Source organism: Anopheles arabiensis, chromosome 3 (genome assembly GCF_016920715.1).
Source record: "Anopheles arabiensis isolate DONGOLA chromosome 3, AaraD3, whole genome shotgun sequence".
In the NCBI taxonomy this organism is placed as follows: Eukaryota; Metazoa; Arthropoda; class Insecta; order Diptera; family Culicidae; genus Anopheles; species Anopheles arabiensis.
Window position 1 is genome coordinate 16,030,231 of NC_053518.1, and position 26,556 is coordinate 16,056,786.

At 39.4% G+C, this 26,556-nt stretch overlaps 1 protein-coding gene across 7 annotated transcripts in view; it reads right to left on the reverse strand.

Moving 5' to 3' along the window:
* Nucleotides 1-26,556, reverse strand: part of LOC120902868 — an 83,083-nt gene that overhangs the window by 17,016 nt on the left and 39,511 nt on the right. For 5 of the 7 annotated variants that reach the window (XM_040311920.1, XM_040311915.1, XM_040311919.1 and 2 more), the window contains 4 exons: nt 22,824-22,892; nt 8,115-9,409; nt 2,810-3,084; nt 57-267 (listed from right to left, as the gene is read on the reverse strand). In XM_040311920.1, the coding sequence (XP_040167854.1) occupies nt 57-267; nt 2,810-3,084; nt 8,115-8,226 (598 nt within the window). In that variant the 5' untranslated portion in view covers nt 8,227-9,409; nt 22,824-22,892. The remainder of the gene's footprint in view (nt 1-56; nt 268-2,809; nt 3,085-8,114; nt 9,410-22,823; nt 22,893-26,556) is intronic. The other 2 variants (XM_040311923.1, XM_040311921.1) reach the window with 1 other exon arrangement.

The window sequence follows — 26,556 nt, forward strand, 5'->3', positions numbered from 1 at the left end:
CGTACAGGCAAGAGCAAGAGCCCTCGACAGAATCGACTACACGTGCCCATACATACCTACGACTTTAAGCTCGACAAATACCGACTGAACGGGATGAACGGACAGCTGGCACTCGTACAGGCCCTCGTCCTCGGTGCGCACCGACTTGATCCGCAGTGCCCAGTGGCCCAAGTGGCGCAAATGCTCGACCAGAAACCGTTCGTCGCTGCTGTACGTGGCGAGCCCGACCGTGAGCAGCTGGAAGTCCTGCCGCCGGATCCACGATACCTGCCGGAAGAAGACGATAAAAACACACACATTGGGTTGTTAGATTGCTTTCAGTGGTGGAATGTGACCGTAGTGGTCCTGTAGGAAGTGAGCAGGTATTCGTTTTCCACCTGACGCTGTTTTATTTTCATCTCGCTGGTGTACCTATGTTTTGTCTCCTGCCGATTGGCCAAGGGGACCGTCGAGTGGACTAATCGCTTTTCCAATAAAAACGAAGCTTTTAAAGGTAGAAGGAAACATAGCGGAACGAACCGTAGGGCCATTTTGGGTTTAATGAAAGGGTACGCAAGAAGGTTGCTATTTAATTTAATGAAATGATAAATTAATTGTTTTTGTTTTTAAAGTTAAAAAAGGTAAACAATTGATGACGAAGGGTAAGAAAAAGGATTCTAAATGAAGAAGAACATTAAACAGAACCCTTAAAAATGCAACGCAGCTATAGTACGAGTTTGATAAGCTTTCAAATACGGAGGAGCGCAATACAACCGACTAGATTGAATTAGCTATAAATTAATCGGAAATAAATAATATAAATGAATCAAACTAAGGCTCGCGGCTTGAATGCGGTCTTCAAGATCCCATAAAGTGGTCCGCGATGGTATGTTTTGTGAATTTCAATAAAAAGTATCACATTTTTAAACCGTCAATTTTGCTTCAATATTAAAAAGCTGTTAAAATTTAATTTATCTAACGAATGTTTGATTTTTCTGCTGCGAATGTTCACCGTTTAGCTAAAAGTAATGTCAAAATAGCGCTTAACAACGTTGTTTGCGATGCAAGTTCGAGTTCGTATCGCGTATTCGCGGACCCCTGAGTTAAGCTATAATTTCTGGCATCTATATCTAATTTCTTGGACTTTACAGACGCTCTGGACATATTTAGTGCCATATCACCTGATATAGTCAGTCCTTGCTACATGCAGACGGTCCATGTGACATTTAAACCCCTAGCGGGCATGTTATATCTCTTCTAGATCTATGATAAAGGCTTAAGGTTTCATTGGCATTGCTGGGAAATGTAAGCTAAAAATTAGATTTTTAAGTTAAATAGTAAGTTTTTATGAAAGAATACTTTAAAACTCAATGAAAACACTTGAATGCTATGCGTACTTGACATGATGAGCGAACAAAATATTTTTAATTGTATTTTAAACACTCAAAGCGATTGAAACTGTGGTTATATGGGGATGCATCAATTTTCAAGTTTTTCTCATCAATATTCAGAGTTTTTAAGCAATCTGAGAACCATCCACCTTATAACAAATGTTACAAAAAGCTTTTGGGAACATTTTATTCTATTTTTTTTGTATAGGGAACGTACTTAATAAAAAATCAAAAACAAGCTCAAAAGTTCAAGATGTCAACTAACTTGTCATCACTATAAAAATTCCACTAACTTTTCTACGCTAATTTCTACGCTGAATTCCTAAGCTGAATTGCTTCGCTATTTCCAGTTCCATGTACTGTTTCAAGAAATGAATGAAATTGGGAGCTATTCCTCGACCTATATGGGTTTATGATAGTTTCTAGGACCGATATAGGTTCAAGAGGTTCCAGGGCCGTTATAGGTTCATGATTGGTACAAGGAAGGGTATGGGTTAATAATCAGTTTATGAATTGGTATGACCAGTATTGGTTCCTGGACTGGCATTCGGTAATGTGCAGTTTTCAACCAGAATATGAAAAAGATTGGTGTCAGGACCAGTATGGGTTTGGTTTTTTGGTATTAGGTCTCTTAAGGGGTCGTCATAAGAACCTCATTTTAATTAAGTTCTGATGCCATTTATTTCAGTGTAAAGAACATCTTTGAAATTAGTTTGAGCAGCCCTGTAATCTGTCTAAATTAACTAGTGGTGTTAAAAGACTGTAGAGTAGCTAAATAGCTTAACGAAATAAGGGAATAATTAGAGCCATTTTCTAAGGAAAATTGTTTCTAAAATACGATTTTGGTAAAACGAATGTAAACTGAAATGAAAATGAAGGATTTAAAACATATACAATACATGACAAAGGCAGCCCTTGAAATGAGAACTTGAACCTAATAAATCAGCCCAAATTTTCTTAAAAAAACACTGAGATTATTAATAGTTCTTGATCATATCATACACAAAACAATTCAAATAACAAACAAAAATTCATCAAAGCGAATAGACAACCATATAATATACTAAATTAATTCAATTAATTACACTTTCAATCGTAATCTCAGTTAAAAATATGTTATTTTTATCCTTTTCTAACCAAAAATAAACAAACCGTTCCTAAACGATCCCAATTAAACGTTCCGACCACATTAAAGGAAAGGGATTACACGCCCATCATCGTAGCTCGTAGCTTAGCCTCGTAAGTAGTGTATATTATTTCAGCGAAAACACACTGCCTCACCAACTGCCATTATTGGCAAAGATATTGTTTACGTTGTCTGTATCCCTTCCCGTGACGCCCTTTTTGTACCCCTTTCTTTCCACTCAGTTCCTTCCTTCCCAGGGAAGGTTAAAAGCCCGAAAAAACAAGGTGTATAGCGAAGCGAAATTTCAACTCACCAGGGCGGAAGATTGGCTGATGACGGTGCACGGTAGCAGGGCCGTGCCGCCCCGTTGTGCGGTGACTTTTGTGTTGTTTTGGGTGGCAAAATACATCGCTGCCGGAAATGGCGACACCGAGGGAGCGTCCGATGCGGCCGGCTGTTGATGGTGGTGCTGCTGCTGCTGCCGATGCTGATGTGGATGGTGATGTGCGTGATGATGATGTGCACGTGGTGGATGGTGGTCGTCGCTGTCGGTATCTTGTACCGTTTGGCGTTGTGAAGAGGTGAAATCTGCGAGAAAAAAAGGTTTACCATTGATACACGGTGGATAGGGGAGAGAAAGGGAGATAGAAAGCCATCAGTAAGGGTACAGCATTTGAGGTGAATTTTTGTTGATGGATTTTTGGATGTTGCCAACAGTGGAAAAACAACCGCAACAACCGTTCGCGGGGACGGTGGAGCAGCAGCACGCGAGCATAAAATTAATGTACTACATTTCCGTGTTCGTGCCTACGACTTCCTTATGTCCCCTGTGTTTGTGTCTGCAGGGTGCAAGACATAGCGAGCCGGAAAAATAAACCCACCACCCACTTACTGGGCACGCACTGGGTGGTGAAGATAAGAGGGCGAGAGTCACCTTCCCATTTCATCCTGCGTGTTGCGCTGCGATGATTGATTGCATTCGGAGGTCGGTATTAATTTATTTCGTGTATTTATCGTACCCTGTCTATACACTGGCAAATTCCTGCCCCCACACTCCCCTCTCTCACGTGTTTGTTTTCTCTTCAGCTTCCCACTTTTTGGCCGTAATGCCGCTTTTCGTCGCTGTCATTGTTGTTGTTGTTGTTACCATCGCCCGCCCACCGATGACCTGCAGGCCTTGCTTGATCGTCTTTGTTGATGTTTACTTACGCGCATCCCGCCACCGGAAACAGTTTGGGACGGTTGCGGTTGTGAAGGATATGGGCGGTATCTCGTATTGTTATCACTAAGCCTTCCCCAACCAGCCCCATCCATCTTGGAGTGAAGAAAAATAAACCAAAACCGTACCGACCACCGGCACCACCGCACTGCGTCCTACAACAATGGTTCGACTTTATGATATTTCACAGCGATCCCTCCCAGTGGTTGATTTCCCACGCCCTTCAGTTCCCCTCATTCGTCCATTGAAAAGCCTCCCATAGACGATGGAGATGGTGGTTTGTGGACGCGGGAAGAATAAAACTCCATCAGAGCTTGGGAAGTGTATTGCTCTTTCTTGTCAGCAGTCGTCAGCAGTTCTCACCCGATATGACGGCAGAGCTCATCTTTTGCCACAGCACTTTGCTGGCCACAACCCCCAGCTATTGCCAGCCTTCTTGGGGGGTGGTCAATTTTTTTTTTGTTATTATCGTCGTCGTCTTCTGCTTCTTTCTTTCCTTTCGCACAGCAATAGCGCCAACACTCTTAATGTACCGACGACTGTAAACGAACCGAACAAATGGAGGAATCTTGTATTTTTTTTTCTCCTGCGCACAGCGCAAAGGAGTTGTTGAAGAGCGTTGACGAACGGAAAGAGAAGGGAGGGTAAAAAGCAACAAAAAAAAAATGTAATAGCAAAAAAGGGCGGTAAGCTTTGTCAAACTCCAAAACTTGTCAAGTGTGGAGTGGGGGCTGTGATTTCGGTGGAAATGAAACAGTTGGCCCCGTCCCGCCACCGCCCGGTTGCTAAAAGATGGAGGCAAAAGGGGGAGGAAAAAAGCACAAAAAGCGCCAGCATTTCTTATCCGCTGATGGATGTTGTTGTTTTGTGTGGGGAAAAGTGTTTTTTTTTTGTTTTGCTTCATTCCTTCCCAGCCGCTTGGTTTTTAATGTTATGCTGACTGTGGTGGTTTTTGAAATAACCTCAAATGTATTTTTCAAGGAAAGAAAAAAGAGTGTCAGCGAGTGTAGGAGGGTGGGTTGTAATGCCCTTCCTGTGCGCCAGCAATTGTCAACATTCAGCTGTCAGGAGAAAAGATACAAACCGAACGTCAGAGTTGGCTTTTGGCGTTGAAAGAAAGAAGGAAAGGAGAGCATGAAAAAAAAAATCCATCTTGCAGGAATGAAAGGGGCAAAGCGATTGTTGTTAAACTGTATCGTGCGCTGTACTGTGTGCGCTGTACTGAGCGAGCAGCGAGCTAATGGATCATGCGAATCACTTAAGAGAGTGTGCACAGCATTCGCATTTATTGCGGCGTTGATGGAAGCTTTCCAAGCTTCTCGCGGGGCAAAAAGCAAGAAGCAGGAAGCAGCCCAAAAGACGCCCCCAAGGGCGTAGATTTATGATTCGCTAAACGCCCAAGCACCGAACGTATTGTGCCTGTGGGCGGGAGGGGGGTTTATCCGCGAGGGAATGCAAGAACTGCGGCGACACGAGGAGAGGCGACTAAACCGATCCATTATTTTAATTAAATTGAGTTTGTGTGTAAATACTCTGTGGCACCGCAGCGAGCTGATAATTGTGGTGAGATGAATGTTAATGGATATCACTTGTAGAACTAATTTGAATGTTTGTGCGATGAGTGGGAGAGCTGTAAACTGATTCCACTTCCTAGCAATCGCAATGATTTGTGCGGCAAAGTGGGAAAAAATATTTTTATAACAGCTGACAAATGGAAAGTGGGCGGTGGAAGCGTGTTTTGGTGGAAGGATTCCAGATTTACGTGTTTTTTTTTTGCTTTGCTATAAAGCTGTGAGTATCAGTTTCATTGAGTTACACTGCTGTCAATTAATTTAACGTTTGATGAGTTCATCTATCAAGCAGCAATATTTGAATGAATGTTTTCAGTAACCAGAAATAATTTAGCTTAATGCTAAGCAGCGGTCTTGGAATGCTTTCCAATTATAGAATATGTCGTTGACAGGAATATTTTCTTTGCGTGGAAAATGAAGCTACCGTTCTACATTACTCTTCGCAAAATTTTGCATGCTTTAGCTGGAAGGATATTGTGTGGGTGTGCAACAAGGTCTTCCGTAACCTTTTGAGATGCATATTTTAACACTGCGTGACTGCGTGTAAATATTCAAAGAAATGAGGCTGAGCAAAGGTTACGAGAAAAAGGCAGCTTAAGCATTCATACAAGTTCCACAAACCTATTTGAATGGTTCTGATACAGAACACATAATATTTAGTGAATTTAGTGCACGCTTGACTTCTTCTTTCTCCAGGTCCAGGTCTGCCTCTGTACCTCTAGTGGGGCTTGGCTTTCAGTGAGACTTACTGATTACATATAGCGGGATAGTCGGTCCTACATTTGGGGGCACGGTACATTTTGGGGCTTAAGCAAGGGCCGTATTTAGTACTACTAAGCGGCCACATGATGCCCCGGGGTCTCGAGGAGCCCCGAAAAAACAGGGACCTACTCCCCGCTTACAAGTAAATTTAGTAGTTTAGAATTCGCCATAAATTTTCTCGCTCGTCACTTCGGAAAAGCTTGCTAGCTTACAGTGGGACCGCTCAGGACATCTTCTCGTGTCAATCCACCTGGCTTGTACCCATGACGGGCATGTTCATGTCGTACGAGTTGACGACTGTACCACCAGACCAGCCCGCTTGACGCTACATTGAAATAAATGATTATTAATGCATTAAGCACGTTGGACGCATTGAGCATAACTCATTATCTCTTCGAAAATATCCAAAAGCTTTTGGGAATTTAGAACGATGAAAGTTTTTTAAGATCTCTTAGAAGGCAATACATTTGGTTTCCAAAAGATCTTAACATTTGAAGAGAAAACAAACGAATACAGCAATACGATCGAGATGCTAGAGTTAATTCCTATTCGAGCTGCATGTAAGCAATGCTTTACAGGGATGTTTCAGGGGATTTGAATATTGTATAAATGTTTTTGAATATGTCTTTGAATATGATTCCATGAATTTTGTAAAATTATTTTTTTGAATCGTGAGACAGATGCAAACATATTTGCAAAGCAATAACAAAAATAGTGAAGAAATTTAAAATCAATGGAAGAAATTATAAAAAATCAATTGAAGCTTATCATATTTTCTTTTTTAACTATTTGACTGTTTGTCATGTGCATAAATTCACATGAAATAAAGAAACTGATTGAACTGACAATAAAGTCTGATGTTTTGTGCCAATTTTGAACAACTTATACTTACATTAAAAGAAAACCTTTTTAAAAATGGTTTGAAAGCATAACATTTCGCAAAAATTATCAGTTGATCAAATGAAAATAGATCGAAATATTTTCGGAACAGCTATAAATGCAATGATGTTTAAATCGCATTTAATAGAAGCAGCATTGCTGTACGTTTCAAAATACATTTTTGCATGGAATGGCATGATATTCACTACTTCCTGGAAAACCGCAAATGGTTCTAAAATGATTCCATAATTAATTGAAACAAATTCCCGTGAAATAGAATGATTAATGCATTTTTCGGTGAAATGGTTATTTTTCCATTTTAGCTCAAAACTATGAAGGTATTAAGCAAGGAGAATTAAACCGACAAATCATTGTTTCACAGCATTCAACTAAATGTTACAAGAATTTTGCAATTATTTATCATTAAAAATGAATAAGAGTTATGAATCAGCAAACGATCAATAAATTCGAAGTATAGGATCAATAATGGCCAAAGCAAATGAAGCTAATTTCAATACATTACATGTTAAACTAACAATCCCTTCACAAAGCACCGCATGTAACATCAAAAGCGTAGATACACCAAAAACCCTTTTTGTGAAAAAAAATGTTCCCATAAAACGAAAAACGCTTCAAACTGCACGGAATTTGATTGTGTTCTTCCCCCCTCTCCCACACTCAAACAGCATTGCTTTACGGCCTTTTTTTGGTGTCATACATCACTCTGCAATACACTCCCAGCAATGAACCTGCGGAATTGTTTTGCAGCAGCTCATCGCTACAGTGAGTGCTCGAAGAATGTGCCACCTGAGGAATACTTTAGCAGGCTGTTTTTTTCTCACGGCACGGCACATTTTTTGCCCCTTGCTCGGGGGGGATAATGATGTGCAGCACGACACAAACTTTTGCGCGTGTGTGCTCATGCGACACACACACAAGCACATCTCGTGAAAGTGTAGTGTTGTTTGTGCGCCTTGTTTCGCACAACGCGGCAGCCACGACAACGGCTGTAAGGATCCAGTTTTAATGGTGGATCTCAGGAAGCAGTGGCGTGAAAACACACGTTCCTAAACCAGATGAAATACTCCTCCCAGAGAGAAAAAGAAAGGAGTGTGACTGGCAAAAAAAGAGGAACACGAAACATTGAACATGGAAAGTTTATAAGCGGTTTTCCCGTTACTACTCACCCGAGTGTGGTGCGCCCATGACGATGGTAAAGATGAATATCACAGCTAGAAGATGCCTTTGATTGCAGCAACAGAGATAGCTCAGATCGGTACCGGTGTAAATCCAAGCCATGGCACGTGCGTTTCGTTACGAGCAAGGGAGGACGTTTGGACGTTGCGCTTCGGATTCGGTTACGATTTTTGAAGACTGATAAAAGACAGTGCTGGGGTTTGAAGTTTGAAGCTCGACCGGGTATGTGTCACTGTATGCGTGTTGCGTTCTTAAACTTTTTAACAGGAGTATTCCACTTTTTGATCGTTTTTTTCTTTAAATAAACTTTTAGAAACTTGCCAAGCTTGGCTACCTTACTGTCTGTTACACAATTTTGCTTAATTTACACATCCCCTACGAAACGGGAGACGTAAAACTAGGCCAACCTGTTGTAGGCCCCATTAACTCGCACGGAGACATATCACTTGCACCATCTCATCAACATCATCATCATTCATTACCGTCGCCAACCGATTCATCCACACACACTCTCCTGTACCGTGTGCAAATGGTCTGCAATGTGCAGCTTTTATGCACCTTGCACCACATTTCCACTTCCGTTTTCAGACAGATTTGCCACGGTTTGTCACTGGATGGAAACAACTTGTAATGCGTGGGAAAATTTGCAGAAAGTGTGAATGCTGTGAAAGCTGTGTTGACTAGTTTTGCATTGCTCTTCTGTCACATCACACCTACACCCGTGGAGACGAGCACTTGTTTGAGGTATGCAAAAACGGCTTGCTTTACCAGGCTTTACCAACCATGTGCAACGGTGTGCTGTTGCTGCAAGTGTGTCCTAACAGTTCCTTTCGTTCTGTACACTAATTGTACCGAAGTGTGAATTGCTGTGAAAGGCGCTGGCTTAGGCTTTGTTACTGCTTTCTTCTATACAGTCCGATTTCAATTAACTTTTAACACATTGGCTTGCGTCGTCGTAGGGACACCACCACAGTAGCACACTCACACGTACACCTTTCACACACGCACTGCTGGAACGACGTTTGTAGCGACCCGTACGCGGCCGACTTTGGAGGCAGGCCTTTCACGGTGATCATGTTGCTACCTTCTTCCCCTCCCTACGCGGGGTACGGCTTCTAAACGTCACTAATGATCCTGTCAACGGTGTGGATGGATTTCAATGGTGCAACATTGCTATTTGGTTCCGTTCTATGCTATCGCTTTCCTCGTCCCTGTTCTTTTGGTTCCCTCCGCTGCTGGCACGGCTTTTATTCACTGCGTTGCGATGTGAAGAAGCATGTTGTTGCTGAAAAGGAAAGAAAAGCGAAAAACAAGACGACACGGAAAGGAAATGAGATTGTTGTACCGAGGTAAAAGGTTAGAAATCATTTGCAGTTAAAGTTGAGACTCTCGGTTGGAGTGGGGTTGAATAGGTTGGGTAGGAAGGCGGTAATGGGAAGGGAAGCAAAGTACTCCCGCACTAGCACCGTTACCGTTTTGGGGAAGGTGAGTAAAAATGCTATTTGGATTGCATCCTTTTTGATTTTCATACTTTTACGCTCGTTTGCTCGCTCTTGGGAAGGCCATTGTGTGACACATGATGGACCCGGCGGCTGGTGGCGGGTAAAACGGGTAGACGTAACAACAGCACGTAGCGTGGAACGCTTCTGGAAGCGTTTAGGAGAAAGTTTGGAAAATAAGTGGGTTGATTTGCGAAGAAAAGCAGCTTTGCTAGTTTTTGCTGTACGTTAGCATGATGAAGAGAAAACAATATTAAACGCACAAATGCAGTAGATATTTGATTTATAAAATAAGTATATAAAAATGAATAAACAAATTTAAATAAACTCTATTCTTTTTACAAAGTTTTCCAAGTCAGTTGCGAATGTAAACATTGCTATTCACCTCGTGCAAAATGTTATTTCACATCGATCTGACATTTAATTTTCATCATTTCTAAGTTATGGTTTGCTTGATCAGAATTACCAATAAGCAACACATACTTAGGTAAGATTACATCCAAACTAGGCTCTTTCATTAGGACTAAAGATGGCCGTAGGATTTCTTTCCGTCAGTTAGCTATGTCTAAGGCCAAAGGAAGGCTCAATATTCTAATACCGGAGGCAAAATTAAATTTAGTAATTATCAACAGACATTTAAAAGAAATAGAATACATTAAACATACTAAGGAATTTATTACAGTCAATCACAATCTATCCGATACCTCAGACATTCCACCAGTCTATCCATGCATGAAAATAATAAGAATAGAAATGGATTATCTATCAACTGCAATAATACAAAAACCAATAGCAAGAACAATTCACAAACTATTGATTATTGAGTCAGTTCCTGTAGCACTACACATATTATACATAAAATACCCTAATATAAAATGGGATAACGTATCGCTAAATATAAATGGTAAACAATTGAAATCGGAACTATTGTTTATTATTTATTGTTGGTCAATGAAAGATCATACACTCAGGAGTTAAAATTTTAATATAATTTAACTAACAGTCCTAACTGCGAATAACATAGCTGAGTTAAAAACGTACCACACAAACTAAAATAATGTCGAGAGAGAAAAGGGATCTGGGAACTATTCAGTTAAATAGTTCAAGAGCTCAAAATTGAAGTATTGCCGTTCGATAGATTGATAAAACCAGGTTTTAGAATAAATAACAACAATAATAAGAGAGAAAAAATATTCCAGCTCATTCAGCAGTTACGTCATAGGAATAGTTAAAATTAAATCCACCCATAAATATATACAGGATTTTCCAAGTCTTTTTCGAATGTGCACATCATTATTCACCACCTTCAATATGTTTTTCAACAGCTGACAAATGGTGTATTTGCTTCATAATGTAATTTTAGTTTTTACACGCGATTTTCAACAAATCACAAAGAACTATGTCAAACTCAATTAAACTTAAGACGTGTTGAAAATCATGCTGGGGACATTAAACATTATAATGATGGAAATGAAATATCATATTGAAGTGGATTAACATCTTGCACGCGGTGAATAACAACTTTTACATTCGAAATTGACATGAAAAACCCTGCAAACAAGGTTTAAAGCAGATACTAAATTTAGTCTAAAAGATACAGAGTTTTCCAAGTTAGTATCGAATGTAAAGATTGTTATTCACCGCATCCAAGATGTTTTTCAACAGCTGTCAAATGGTTTATTAAATTCAAAATGAAATTTCAGTTTCAACACATGATTTTCAACACATAACAAAGAACTGTCAAACTCAATCCAGCTTAAGTCGTGTTGAAAATCATGCTGTAGAAATTAAAAATTATTGTGATGGAACAATGCAATTCAGCGGGATCGCAATTCAGAAATACATTACATTACATTACATTACTTTCTTCAGCATGATTTCCAACTCTTCAACGGGCTGCTGCCATCGTTATTACACCGGGGTTTGAAGCCACATCGCATCACCCGTTGAGAGTTCAAGTGTTGAAAATCATGCTGAAGAAATTAAAAATTATTGTGATAAAAATGAAATGTCAGATCGAGGCGGATTAAAATTTTGTACGTGGTGAATAACAATTTATACATTCGAAACTGACTTGGAACACTCTGTATTAAGGTTATGCCAGCCAGTTTTTTTTCCCTGAAATTGATACTGAATCTAGATAATACAACTTTTTTCAATGGCACCATTTCTTCATTCATTGTATGTTTTAAGCATTTTCATTAGTATTCTGCTCACTATCGAATCTGAGAAGGAAACAAAAATAGCACAAAAAGAAAAGAAATAACTCACTTCCTTTTTGTGATACGGCTAAAAGTCGGAAAAAGCTAAATCCAAAAGAAAGAAAACAAACCCACGAGACAATGAAAACTAGCCTTTCATTATTTAGCCCTGCTGACTAACCTTGACCGTTTTCAATTCAATTCCACATCAACATGTATCATTGTGAGGAAAAACTAAAACTTAAACTCTTGCAGAGGACCGTGTTTGCACATGGCGTGATGTGAGGCTATGGTGTTTTTTTTTGTGTGTGTATTGCACCTTCTCTTGTGCCCATTTTGTTTCCGCTTGATTTTCACAGTGTGCCAACTTTTTCCCTCCATTTTTCTCTTGCGCTCTCCCTTTCTCTCTCTTTCTGTCTTTTTCCTTTAGTAAGATAAGAAAGTTGGCACGCAAAAGTATAGCTTCCGCCTTCAAGTTTTCTTCGTTTTTTCCCCCCTGTCCATATGTTGTAGGCTCATACACACATACATCCTGCCAACAAACGATTGGACAGCGACAAAGTGTAGCCCTAAACCACCACTGCTGCCAACGCGAAAGCAAATAAAGCACCCAACTTCTATCGGAAACAGTACAAACGGGGGGAGGCAAAAGAAAGAAGTTGCAGAACACTCAACGGAAGTGATATTTTGGCATTAGCGAGCCTTTTGGACGGAAAACAGCGGCGGAAAAAGGTGAAAAAAAAGATTAGGCAAAGTATGATGATGGGTTACCAAAAGGGGAAGCAAAACGCACACATACAAGAAGGAGATGGGAATAACAGTTTGTCACACACACGTGCACGGAGCGTAAAGGAAGGGAGCGTAACAACTTTGCACCGCGACCTACGCAACTGGCAAATGTTATACGATTTCCTTCTTTTTAAAAAGAAAGCCCCAAATGCCCTGAAGGTGGTCCTCCTGCTTCCCCTACCTCCGAAATGGCATCGGTCTTTTGGCGTCGCTTGACGTCGTGCTGCGGTCGACCATACCGACCTGGCACAAACCGGTCTTCACCGGCGCCGACATCGTCCCTTGGAGCGGTGAATTTTGGCACAACGCAAACCGTAACCAAAATTGCTGTACCGAAACTAGTTCGCTGTGTTTCGTCTACCATCGGGCTTTTACCCTTGGGGGGAGGGAACAAAAAAAAGCCGGGGAAGCCTTTGAATTTTGCCACCTTTTGCTGCTGGCTGGTGGCACAGTGGAATTCCTCCCCCCTCCCCCCTGGTGGGGAAAAGGAAGTTGAAGGTTATACTGCCGCATTTCTTCGATTTGATTCACTTTGAAACGGGAGCTTTTCACCTTCCGTACACGGGTTCACTGCGAAATGGGAACAGTAGCAGCAGCCAAAAAAAAAAAAGGAAACATGTAAAAACACAAGAAAAAACCATAACGGTGAAAATGAAGTCGAAAAAAAACACGCACACACACACAACCACCGAGGAAACCGATTGTACCTTGCGGAATGTGGTTTCGGAACGTTTTTGAGTTTGTTACGGGAGTGTTTTTTGTCGCTGGTTTGCGTTGTTGATTCTTTTGCCTTTCTTTCCAATTCTCTCCTTCCATGGTAACGAGCAGGCCAGGAAAACCTTTGCAGAGCTTCAAGGTGAGTTTTTACTTATTCATTCATTCGTCTTTTGGCGCGTTCTCTCTCTCTCAAACACACTTCCACCATCACCACCAACCCAACCCAAACGGGAATGCCCTGTATGAATGCGCTATACCCAAGGCGATGCGTCTTTTTTTTTCCTGCGTACTATTGCTGCTAAGGCCGACTTTTGGTAAAGATTTCTTGGTTCGGTTTTCCCACGGGTAGTACACACGTACACAAGTACATAGGCACATCCATCCACTCTAAATGGAAAGCTCCCACGCATCTTACAAACAAGAAAAAACCGTGTCCCTTCCTCACCCATGCTTGTGAAACCTTAGCATAGCAATGGGTAGAAGTTGATATTTTCAAGGGCCCGGCCAACGTGATGTTATTTTCATCTCGTTTGCAATATCGCTCGTTTCGTTTCCTTTCGCATTATTTCAGCCACCTATCGGGCTGCTTTCCTTTTACAGGTTCCAGACCCACCACCCAATCATTTCCAGACCTTGTGGATGCAAAACGAATGAACCCGACATCAAAGGAATCGCTTGACTGGTGAGGTTATGGTGTGTTTGATTTTGTTTTTACCATAATCGTTTTGTTTCCATTGTTAACAGTTATTAAATTTGTTTAAAATGGTTGAAATTCGTGTCGTATGGAGTTTTACGACTGCGTTGAGTGAGAATAGATTTCCTGTAATTTCAAAGCAATTTGATTATATGTTAGGCTGAACATGTTCGTCGGATTTACGCCGATAGCCATCAACTTCTTTCTTTCTATAGCGCGATTGGCTGTACGCAACAGTTCTAGTGGTATTTTTTATAAGAAATTTGAACCTTTTGTCATGCTGCCTTGTTGCTTCAATTTCTACTTGTATTCTCCTTCATTCCGTTCTCTTAAAAAAACCTTATTTTATGTGCTTTGTTTTTCCTGCCTGATTTCCGTTCAGTGTATTATAGTATTTTATGTGTGAATTCAAACCTGAATCTCTACTATCGCATACTATCGTGATGATCACCGTCTGAAAATGTCGCAACCACATGACTGACCAAGAATTGATTGCGCAAAATGTCACCAAGCATGCGATGGTCGCAACAACTGTTTGCGTCTCCCCTCTGATCATCACAGTAGACTTTGTGACGCTGAAATTTTCTTGTTTTAGTCGAACTTTGTCATGACTATGTTAGTGATATTTTACAGAACTGATCACAGTAAAAAAAAAGTCATGAAGTAGTGGCTGACCAAGCGTTAGTCACAAAAATGTCACGAAATTGGTCACACCAATCATTTTGAGTATCACCTCTGATTATCACAATTGAGTACGTGACGCTGAGATGGATTTTATTTCAGTCAGATTTTTTTATGACATTGACAGTGATATTTTGCAGCACTGCTAACAACTCTGCATACCTACTTCAAGCTAGAAGCGATTGCATCAATATTCGCCAGGTTCCATCATATTGGATTTCATCATGCATCACGGATTTCATCGTCACAAACAAAGATGGATTTTGAAATAGTTTTTTTTCCATTTGTAATGAATTATAGTATTTTTGAAATGGATTAAGTATTTACTTTAGGCAAAAAAAATCAATCAATTCGTCTTGTTCTATATGGCGTAACGTCCTACGCGGACATACCGGCCTATAATACAGGCTTTCGAGACATAATCCATTACCATGCAGCCGGATAGTCAATCTTTGCTACGAGGGGACGGTCCATTGTAGGCTTGAACCCGTGACGGGCATGTTATTGATTCGTTCAAGTTGACGACTGTACCACGGGACTGCTCCCAATCAATAATTATCATTCAATCAAACTGCGACAAATCGGCGATTGTAAACATTTTTGTCAGACAGAAATAATCCAGGAGGAAAATCTGAGGCTATATTGTTGTGTGGGTTTGTATAGATGGTTGATATGATTTCTGCCACTAATTCATATGTATTCAGTCAAATCTGTCATATGAAAGTTGTCTATATATATCACAGTTTTAGGCATCATATGATCAAAAGCAATAACAATCAAAAGCCATCAAATCGATATGTACAGTCACAGAAGTTCCTTAGCAAGCCAATATTATTGAGCGCTTTAAGAATATTCGCTGTACAAAAAGCTTATTATTATGTTGTTAACGGAGAAAACAGTAATTCAATGCTGGTTCTGCAATTCACAGACGTAAGGTCATGTTGTTTCAACGGAACAAATATTAATTAAGAATTCATGAAAAAAACATTTTAAGTTCTCGAGATTAAAGGTCTGTTCGATAAATGAAATTTGATACAGTTCCATACACACAATTTTTTCCATTCATTTTTATGTTAAAATGAATAAAAAAGCCCAAATGCATCCCTGACTTTTTGTCTGTCCGTTGTTCTATAACAGTGGGAACAAATATAAAAAAACTACTATTTTTGTTCTACCTATTCCTCTGCCTATATTAAACAACCCCAGTGAAAACTATCATAACGAACGAATTCTCTTTTCACACTCCACGCCGAAACGGTTCAATTTTCTTCCACACAGTCGTCACGGAACAAAACGCACCGACATTTAACTTTTCTGCAACGAATTACTCACAATCGAGTTAAAAATAATTGCTTGCTCGTTTGGAAAGTCCACGCCACGGTCGCAAACGAAGCCTTTGCCCATGGGGTGGGTTGATAAATTAAAATTCATTATAGCCTGCCGAACACCTAAACCCATTCTTGGCCCATCGAATAGCTAACATCTGGAAAACTTCTGCTCCACACACACACACACAAAAAAACGCTAGGTATTAATGATACTTTGCCAACTATCGTACCCAACCTCACCCTCAACACCCTCAGTGGGATGCGTTTTTGATTAATTCCAAGCACTTGATTTCCAAAGTTGGATGAAAAGTTAAACCTCAATCGCCGGGATCTACGGAAACGGAAATGGAGCAGGCTTGCAAAACTTTCGATGGGGAATTACTGCTTTTTTTCATCTTCTCCCACCCATCGAGCAGTCTGCTCGCCTTCTGCCGCACACACCAGCTGGCATCGCTGGATCGAAGCACTTAAATTGTGATGGATTGATTTCGCCCCTAATTGCAACGGGGTAGCCGGCACTGCGCACTTTTGCCTTCTCGGAACTAGTATGGAACGAATGGTTTGTGAAATGACAGAAAATTTATCAACCATCTACCGAACGATACGAATCATCCCGGGCATCATCATCTCAGCAGTGCTGGAGGCAAGCAGTTCCGGCAGCTGTACTACCGCACTAAAGCTCGCCAAAAGCTTGCGAATTTCCAGGCGTCCTTTTGTGGGGAGTTTTTCCCTTCCACTTTCCTTCCTCCGGGTTTCTGGGAACTTCACCCAAATCAAACTATTTAAAACCCCTCCGTTCGGCTTTCGGCTGCGGCACTGACAAATGGCGCAAAGTTTTGCCCGCTTCCATATGGCCAGCGAACGGGGCGCAGAGGTTTTGGGTCGGATCTAGCTAGGCTAGCATCCCGTGCTTCATTGGCATACGTTTTTTAGGATGAGGGCTCCTTGTGTCGGTCCTTGTGCACGCCCAATTCGAACCTTCGAATCGATGGCCAAAGCAATATAGTGAGTCGGAGCGTGTGTGTGTGCTTGCCTTTTTGCGAATTCGTTCGTTCGATTGTTGCCCCGGATATAGAGACGTTACGGACCGAGTGCTACGGGATAACGAGGCCTTTTGGAAATTTATTTTTCCGCAAGTTCCTTTTTCCTGTCGCCTACCTCATGCCACTACTGTCCGCGCATCCCATTCGTTCCCTCACGCTCATCTCACCATTTGTTGTTGCGTTTGCTGAAAACTTTCCACAGGAAAGCGCACAGGACGGCTAGTGAACACAAACTTCACGCCGCCGGATGGCTTTCCCCGGAAAAGTAAACAATGTGGGATCCGATTGGAACGGCAAATTGTGACATAGCAAGTTTCGACTTTCTTCTGCTCTGGCCGGCACTGTTTGGCCGGTGCTTGACGAATCGAAAGGTACACAAGCAGCAGCAGCAGTTGGGCAGAGCGGAATGTTTCGATTTGAGGGTGCCACTTTTCCGACAGCAATGATTGTTCACTTATGAAATTATTCGATTGTTTGTTTCCGTTGCTATGGTGGGCGAACAAAAAGAGAAAAAAAGGTAGGCGAGCTCGTTAAAATTTTGGATGACATCAATGGCCACATCCCTGTGATTGTTTTCCCATCTTTGAGGGAAAGCATAACTTGCATAAATTAGTTTTCAATACTGTGAATGGAGAGCGTTGAGCTATAAATATGATTTTTTAATAGACTAAATCAGAGAATTTAATCATGAGTTTACTTAAACTTTTTATTTTACCAATCTATGATACATATAATATTATCTTGGGTTATCTTATTATTAAGAATTTTGGCAATCGTCAATAATGGGAAAATACATTTCAAATAAATCCATTGAAAACTTACATTATACACATAGATGAATAACTCAAATGTTTTGTTAAAAAGAGGAATAATTCCATTTTATACAAGTAATAGATGAAAAAACTTAAGCCCGCGTTAGAGCCCCAGTGAAATTGAAAGTGATATTTTGGGTTTTTTCTGCAATAATTCAATAAATATTTATCAGAATTTAGCTTTCGTACACCAATAGAAAGCAAATTCAAGGTTCCAAATATCTAGAATATAAAAAAGTATTGAATTAATAAATTAAATGCATTTCCTTGTGATTCACGGTGAAAAAATTATGGTCAGTGGGGTATCACAAGGAGATGTATTTAATTCATTATTTCAATATGATTTACAGACTGAATAGTTGAGGAATTGAATATCCTTTCTTTTGGTTTACCATAAGTCATATTCTGATAAATACTTAATGAAATATTGCAAAAAAAAAACAAAATTTCACGTTCACTTCCACGCAAGGTCTAAAGCAACCTTTAGTGTTAAGCTTTTCATACTTAATGGAGGCGCCTAGTAGTTGGTGAATATTTAGCTTTGTTTTATACAATAATATAAAAAGTGCTGCAATAAACCGTTGGAATGTTTATTTTATGAAAAATGAAAAAAATAAAAAATAAATATTTGAATGCAAAAGTGTAAATAGTTTGTCCATCCGTATCACTTGCATAGATATTCTTTTTCATTGTGTGGAAATTGCTACTATTTTTCTTAGTGCTTTTCCACTTCAATTTATTAAACAAATGATTAAATGTACCACACGCTGTGATAAAAACAAATACTAACAAAAGTCAGCTCTTTATGTTTTATCTTTATGCTACAGTTGAAATGTCCCCAAATTTTCGTATTTTTCCCCTATTATTACCATCATTCAACTTTGAATAATTCAGCTTTTCTGCGTGACAGTGCCAGTTCACCATTTCTGTCCAATTCGAGCACTGCTGCATACTTGTTCATTACCATTTGTTCCCTTATACGGTGCAATCATGTGATTTGAAAAACAAAAATAAAACTTGCGAATTGCTGAACGTGCAAAAACCTTCAATCAACGCTCTTACCGATTGATGGGGCGAGAATTGTGTGATCAACGTGTGCACACTTTTCCTGTTTGTTCAATGCTTTTGTATCATTTTTTATGATACTGTTTTTAGCCCGTTGCATCCAATCTACGATCAACGCACGCATCAATCTCCCTATACAAAACGAAGTAAGAGGTGACGCTCACGTTACGCTCACGTTACGCTCATAGGTGACGCTTGCTCACCATAGAAACTATGTGTACGAAAAAGTTACTCACTATAGAACAGTGTTGCTAACCAAATATGGGTGCTTGGATGATTTTTATTTCTTTGCGGAGTTTCCTTTCTTCGAGGCAACAAGCAATAGTAGAGTGATTGAATCATTGAGGTATTCAAATTGCAAGAAATCATTGTATTCTTCTGCCGACGTATTGAAAGTGTATCAACAATTATCAAATTATTCCCAGTAATTCTAAATAATTCTGTGGTAGAGATTCTACCCCGTTCCATCCATTTGATTATACGTAGTAGAGTTGTGTGACTCAAAACGTTTAAATAATAATAATAAAGTAAAACAAATAATTACTTGCTTCGAACTATCATCCGAGTGCAATCAAATGCTCGCTTGAAAGGATTGCAGAATCGTACACTATGAACGTTGAACAAATACAATTTTTTATTATAGATAATTCAAAAATGCGGGTACAATGCAATATAGTGAATACATTGGAGCTGAAAAACTGGGTCCAAATGAAGATCTTAAAAACATGCATATAACGGGTTTATATTTCCCATGGATCGGGCATCCATACGTAGATGGGTGGATAAGGCTTTGTACGAGTTGTGTTAAACAGTTGAAAAAAAAAACAAAAATAAATAATTGAATTTTAATATTTATTCATCCATTGAAAGTATATCTTGCGAGAAAAATTATCTTATGGAACAGCAGTGACATTACAACTAAACTGAACTGAAAAGCTGATATGAACAGCAACTCCTATATGGAAAAGTAATGAGACAATAACATACACGGAATAAGGACATTCCTAGGTCAGGGTTTCTTTTATACATGGAAAAATGATAAAGCAACAAAGTTGAATGAAGTTGGCTTAATTGTTTTTATTAGCATTTGGCACTCATGGACATACATGGTTACTTGGTGCTCAAATATTCTTGCCGAAAGTGGGGCACGGGTCAATAATAAGCCGTGACAGTGAGCTTTTCCATAAGTTCAAATCGACTAAATTTTCTGTGGCGTCAACATTACCATACGTCACATCTTAATCAAATGCCATGGTTATACAGCAGAACGCATCACCTGCAAATTAGACCACAGCATCGACACCATCCTCTCACCAGACAGCGATTGCCAGCGTAAACTTTTAAAATGCCTTCATATTACTAACTTTTATAAAAAAATCTAATCAAAATCACAATTGTAACAAAAAATAAAATCAACGGATAGCTTTAAGTAAACTGAGAGTACCCGGTAAAAGGTAATTTGTACGCCACAAATGCCTTGCAAAGAACATTGTAAAATAGATTAAATTATGAAAAGAGGTGAATGTGGTCAATCGGCTCAAAGTCTCATTGAAAAAAAAAGAACGACTAAATTGAATTTTTGTATGTCGTATGTGGTTGTAAAATCCACATCGGGGCTTGGTTTTCAATAACTTTTTGATAACCCATAATAGTCAGTCATACGTATGGGGACACGGTCCATTTGGAACTTGAACCCATGATTGGCATATTGTTAAGTCGTACGAGTTGACGACTGTACCACGAGTCCAGCCGATAGTCAAACATACTGAGAAAAAAATGTGGACCATGGTTACTAATGTAATGGAAACAGTAACATTTGCCACATATTGTAGATACAACAAAAATATGGAAGGGCTATGAACCGGGATAAGAATTGGATAGGAACCTGTACCAAGATAGCAACACGGTCAAGATAGCATATAGAGTTTTACTAAAAAAACGTCAAAAGAGAACATAATTGTTTATCTACATGTGCATGAAAACCTTTAAATGTGCTCTGCAGGCAGTATACACATCTAAGGTTCTGTTGCGAAATCCTGCAACCGGGCCAAATAAACTAGTAAAATACAAATTTTGTCACCGTTGCGCTGAGTGGTGAAAGCAAAAAAAAAAACGATCCTGTGTTTAGCTGAAATCTGTTGCCATGTGAAACGGGTTCACAAACACACGCATAACATTTACCAGTACTCGTCAGAATAAGAAAAAAGCAATCCACGAGCGTGTATGAACTCACCATCCAATCGACCCCAGCAACCCGTGCAATCGCTCAATATTGACAAATATAAAATTAATTTCCGTTCCCTCGCAACTAATGTATGATTTATGCTTTTGCTTCGGGCAAAATTACCTTCACCGGGGTTTTTTTATCTTGACCCCTTCAGGGTAACGCATTCACGCCCGAAAGGGCACTCGCACGGCCATTTTATGAGCCGCATATCGCAAGGTCTTCTCCCAGCTAGCTCCTCCTTCCCTCGCAATCATGCCTGAACGGTGCTTCCGATAGTGGTGCAGGAGGCTTTGGCGATAAAAAAGGGCAGCCCGAAACGGGGAGTGACATGCCATGTACACGTTCGCACGTTCGATTGAGCGCTCAATCGAGGGCTCATAATTTCTTCAGCCTTCCAGTGCCCGCTTGAAGCACCGGAAACCAACCGACCGACCGGTCAAGCCGAAAAATAAAAGCATGTTCACAGCTGCCCGGTGGCAGGCAATTGCCGCAGGAGGGACCCTCCCTGTCAACCAATGCCTGGACTGGATGTGGCGAATTTTATTGACATAAATGTTCCACGAGCCTGGCAGCATGTACATGTGCGCATTATTCCTTTTTTTTTGGGTACAGTGGTGGGTATTTTGTTCTGTGGTGGTGGTAGATTTTGTTTTGCTTGCTTCAGTTTTGTTGCTTCATTAGCAGTCAGCAGCCTGCAACCAAACTAACTCGCCCCGCAAGGGTGGGAACTTTGATGTTTTGCGCTCCCCAATTCAAAGCAGGTCGCGCTTTACGGCGGGATGGTTGCGAGAAAAAGGGAGAAAAGCAAGAAACACTGTGTGCCGCGCGCTAATTAATATGGAATAAACATTATTTTGTACAACTTACTTACAAACTGTGAAATGTTATTAGTATTTTTTAAATATAATCTACGTATTATACTCTAACTATACGCCTTAAGTTATGTAAAGTGCCTCTCTGTATTGTAGGACAACTAAATCCAATTATTGGGCCCTTCACGATTCTAATTAGTTTTTTATATGGAGTTTGACAGTTGGAGACTGAAATCATGTAAACACTCCATACAAAACCACACACAAAACTAGCATGCGATTTTCAGTCTAGATTATAGACCTCAAAGCTAGAATTAGACTCGCGTACCTGTTCGAAAACATGTCAAAACAAGGTCGTGTTTTCATTTATCCCAAGGTGCCTTGAAGAGATCAGGTGGTGGAATCTAGAACCAAAGTGTATGTAGATCAGGTTGTCTCATGGCATGTTTTTTATAACCAAATTCGAACGTCACTTTTTGACAGGACGGGTGACTTTTGCTCAAACAGGCTTTCTGGTAGCTTGACGAATACACAAAACACTCTTAAATTCTTCGTTCAGAAACAGAAGCGATAAAAAAAATCATCCTTCTAAATACATACACCTTGGGATAAGCTCATATGTATATTAGACCTTGATAGCTTTGATAGCTGCTCGAAAACTGCTATACAATGCAAACAGCTGATAGGCTTAAATTTCAGCCTACGAACTTAATACTGAAAGGGGCCATATATCAGTTATTTTTTTTTAAAGACGAATTGTAGTTGCCGAAATCATTGAAATTGTTTCTGACAAATAAATAAGCACTTCAACAAGATATATAATCTACAAACCTCATAAAAGCTTCAGCAGCCTGTTCACAATCATCCTCTACCCAGTCGGTGCTTCCTACTTGTTGTATGCTGTAAATTATAATAAAATAAAACAAAATGGTGAGCATATTTATTTACTCGCGAAAAACTAGTCAGCAACAACATGAATCAAAGAAGGTTTCTTTTTGTTCTAAATCTACCCACAATGCTTAGAAAATTCCAATTACTCTCACCATGCGTCACCACATTTCCGACCACAATTAAATACTCAACTTTCGTGAAACCGCATTAAAACGTACCCATGCTCTAAATTAATTCATATTACCAAAACCACTCGCTCCTTCACCTCCACTCTCCCACCCCATCCCATGGAGTTTTAGAGGTAGAGCTTAGCAAAGCTTAAAAGCCAATTACTAAACCACACCGCAAACGTCATTGCTGTCAATAATCAATCGACCTTCAACCACGCTGCAGGTAGAGTGGTGTGCATTAATTGGTCGTTGCCCGGAGAGTCGCATGGAATGCAAATGGTATTCAAAGCAAAAAATGGCCCACAATTACACACACACACACACATGTGCAAAATTAAATGATGGATAAAATCATACGGCAAATAAATTCAATATCCTACCCTCATCAAGCCTGTGTAGATCAACTCGCAACAACCTGCACCGTGCGTACGAATGTGACCAATAATTAATCGCTTTGTGGATGAATGATTCCAGCGGGTCGCACTCGCTTTTTTGCATTCTGTAAAATTACTCATCAACGTGGCAAATTGCACAACGAAAACACACATCGAAAAAAGAGACCCCACTGGCATACATTATTTAATCCTATCCCGGTTAGTGCTGGGAAACGGAAAAACAAAATGCTGCACCAACCAACCAAACGGATGCTATGGGGCAATGCGGTAAATTGCTCACTTTAATTATTTCCCTCCGCCCACCACCACCAGTACTGCAGGATGGAGTTGGAATACAATTACTATTAATTAAAAGTGCACCGCGCGGTATGGTTTCATTAATTTCTGTCTCATCGCGTATACGCCGCGTGCTATGTAAGCGAATTGTCACATCGTTATGCTTCGGTCAGGATCTAAATATAATCGAACAATCGATGATTTCCCACACTATGAGGTGCAAAAAGAATCATTTTTTTTTTCAAATGGATAAAACCGCAACACTGTAGCAAAGGAAGCTTGCTCGTGAGCTGCAGTTCAATGTACAGCCACACATCACACTCGGCTTTGCAGTACACACGCACGCAATTCTTTATTCCTTCCCTTCAATGGCAGTGTATGTGTTTCTGCCTCCGGTGGTGTGATGTTTTCCTTCCTTTTTGTAGCGTATTATGTAGTGAAAAAAATGGAACACGAAGCAGTTTACGATGCAATTCTTCACTCAAAACTTCTACACAAAGCGAAAACAATTTCAATCCCTTCTTGTAAGCACCTATCCTAGGCGCCCTAGCACGTACGATACATATTGTACCTTTCAGCCACTCTCATCCACAAACCCCGATCGTTTCTGGTAGCTCTGGTGAAGCAAACCGTTTCTCACCTCGTATCGTCGATGTGTTATGCAAATTGCCCGATGGCAACAATTTCTATTGCTATCGATACAGCAGCAGCAGCAGCAACCGCTCCCTCCTGCTTCAATACATTGAAAGGAATAAGCTCCCGGAGGACATCCCGGAAAACCATTCGTTTTCATTGGAGTGATCAAAAAAGTTTCACTTTATTAGTTCTTGGGCTCAAATGTTTAAGGCTGAAGCCGATGGAGCCGTAAGCCGATGAACCATAAAATTTGCAATGAAGAAAGTTTTTTCCCCCCCATTCTCCGCCGACCCGGTGTTTGATGATTCATGATTCCTGGTTTTAATGCTTTTCCCGGGGATGTTTTTCTTATTTCCGAGAATGAAGCTGACATAAGACTTAACCATTTGACCCCAGGGTGTTCAGTCTTGACAGTTATAATTGCTGCATAAAATCATGAATCTGGAATAAAATAAAATCAAAGTACTCAGAAGTGCTTAAGTGGAACTTGTGCTTGTAAATTGCGTAAAGGGTTTTAAAAGGTATTTCTTAATATTATGGATCTTGTTATATCAATACAAGCTATCTTTACTTTCCTTTTATTTCATTTGTTATTAGTTTTATTATACATTGATAAGTAAAATATATATAATCTTTTATTTATTAACATCAATAATGACCATCCTTCTATGGTTTTAAGCTGAAAAATGGTTTTAAGCTAACTGTGCACTTTGAATGTTCAGTTACTGCCATTCTTCTTAGGCGCAGCGAATTATTATTATTATTTTTATTATTATTATTACTATTATTATTATTATTATTATGATTATTATTATTATTATTATCATTATTTTTATTTTTATTATTATTATTATTATTATTATTATTATTATTATTATTATTATTATTATTATTATTATTATTATTATTATTATTCTTATCATTATGATTATTATTATTATTATTATTATTATTTTTATTATTATTATAATTATTATTATTATTATTATTATTATTATTATTATTATTATTATTATTATTATTATAATTACTTTTATTATTATTATTATTATTATTATTATTATTATTATTTTTATTATTATTATTTTTATTATTTCTATTATTATTATTATTATTATTTTTATTATTATTATTATTATTATTATTATTATTATTATTATTATTATTATTATTATTATTATTAATATTATTATTATTATTATTATTATTATTATTATTATTATTATTTTTATTATTATTATTATTATTATTATTATTATTATTATTATTATTACTATTATTATTATTATTATTATTATTATTATTATTATTATTATTATTATTATTATGCCGTTTCTAATGATTTTCTGACGTTATTCTTTGCTTGGACGCATATTTTACATCTGTTTGTTTGTTGTTTATGCCTAAATATTCCAATATATTTGAGTTTAATCGTGTATTTACAAGTTATCAAGAAATATGTTACTGTTACTACGATGTTACTTTAACTTTATAAGCTACACTTGTGTTTGCGGGCTTTCGGCATATTCGCAATTATACCACTTGTTAATCAGTGCTTACACACTTGTTACTCCATCCTTTTCAAGTATGATGTACAAATACTTACAAATATGATTTATTCCTACGCATATACGCCACACACATATTCATCCCGTGCAGCAAATCACACCACCTAACATTATTTGCTATTATTTATGACATTTTTCCGTCACATTATTACGCCCATCTCACCACCACCCAACACTAATGCGCTGGATCCTTTGCAGCGCTGCAAACGACCACACAAAAAGCGTAAGCACTCAAACATCTAACCGGGCAATAAAATGCCTTCAAGCAGAAGCGTCACACAATGGTGCCCGGCCGCTTTGACCTCATTTGCTTATGTGTCCCCATCGCACCTCGCATCGCACCACACTACCAGCCGGCCAGAAACGAGCGAAACAACAAGCAGCAGCACCAGCTCAACTTTATGTTTCCTGTTTCCTGGCCTCATAATGCTGCTCACACACCCTCTTCGCCGCATCGTGTTCATCCATCCAAAGATCAGGCCATCAGCTCATCGTGCTCATCTCATTCGGCCAGCAGCTAGGCTACGGGGCCCCAATGCGGAAAACCCTCCCCGCATGTTTTGGTGGCAATATGCTTTTCGGCCCCGGAACTAGCTCCCCTCAACCCCGTTTTGCCTGTTGACTTCTC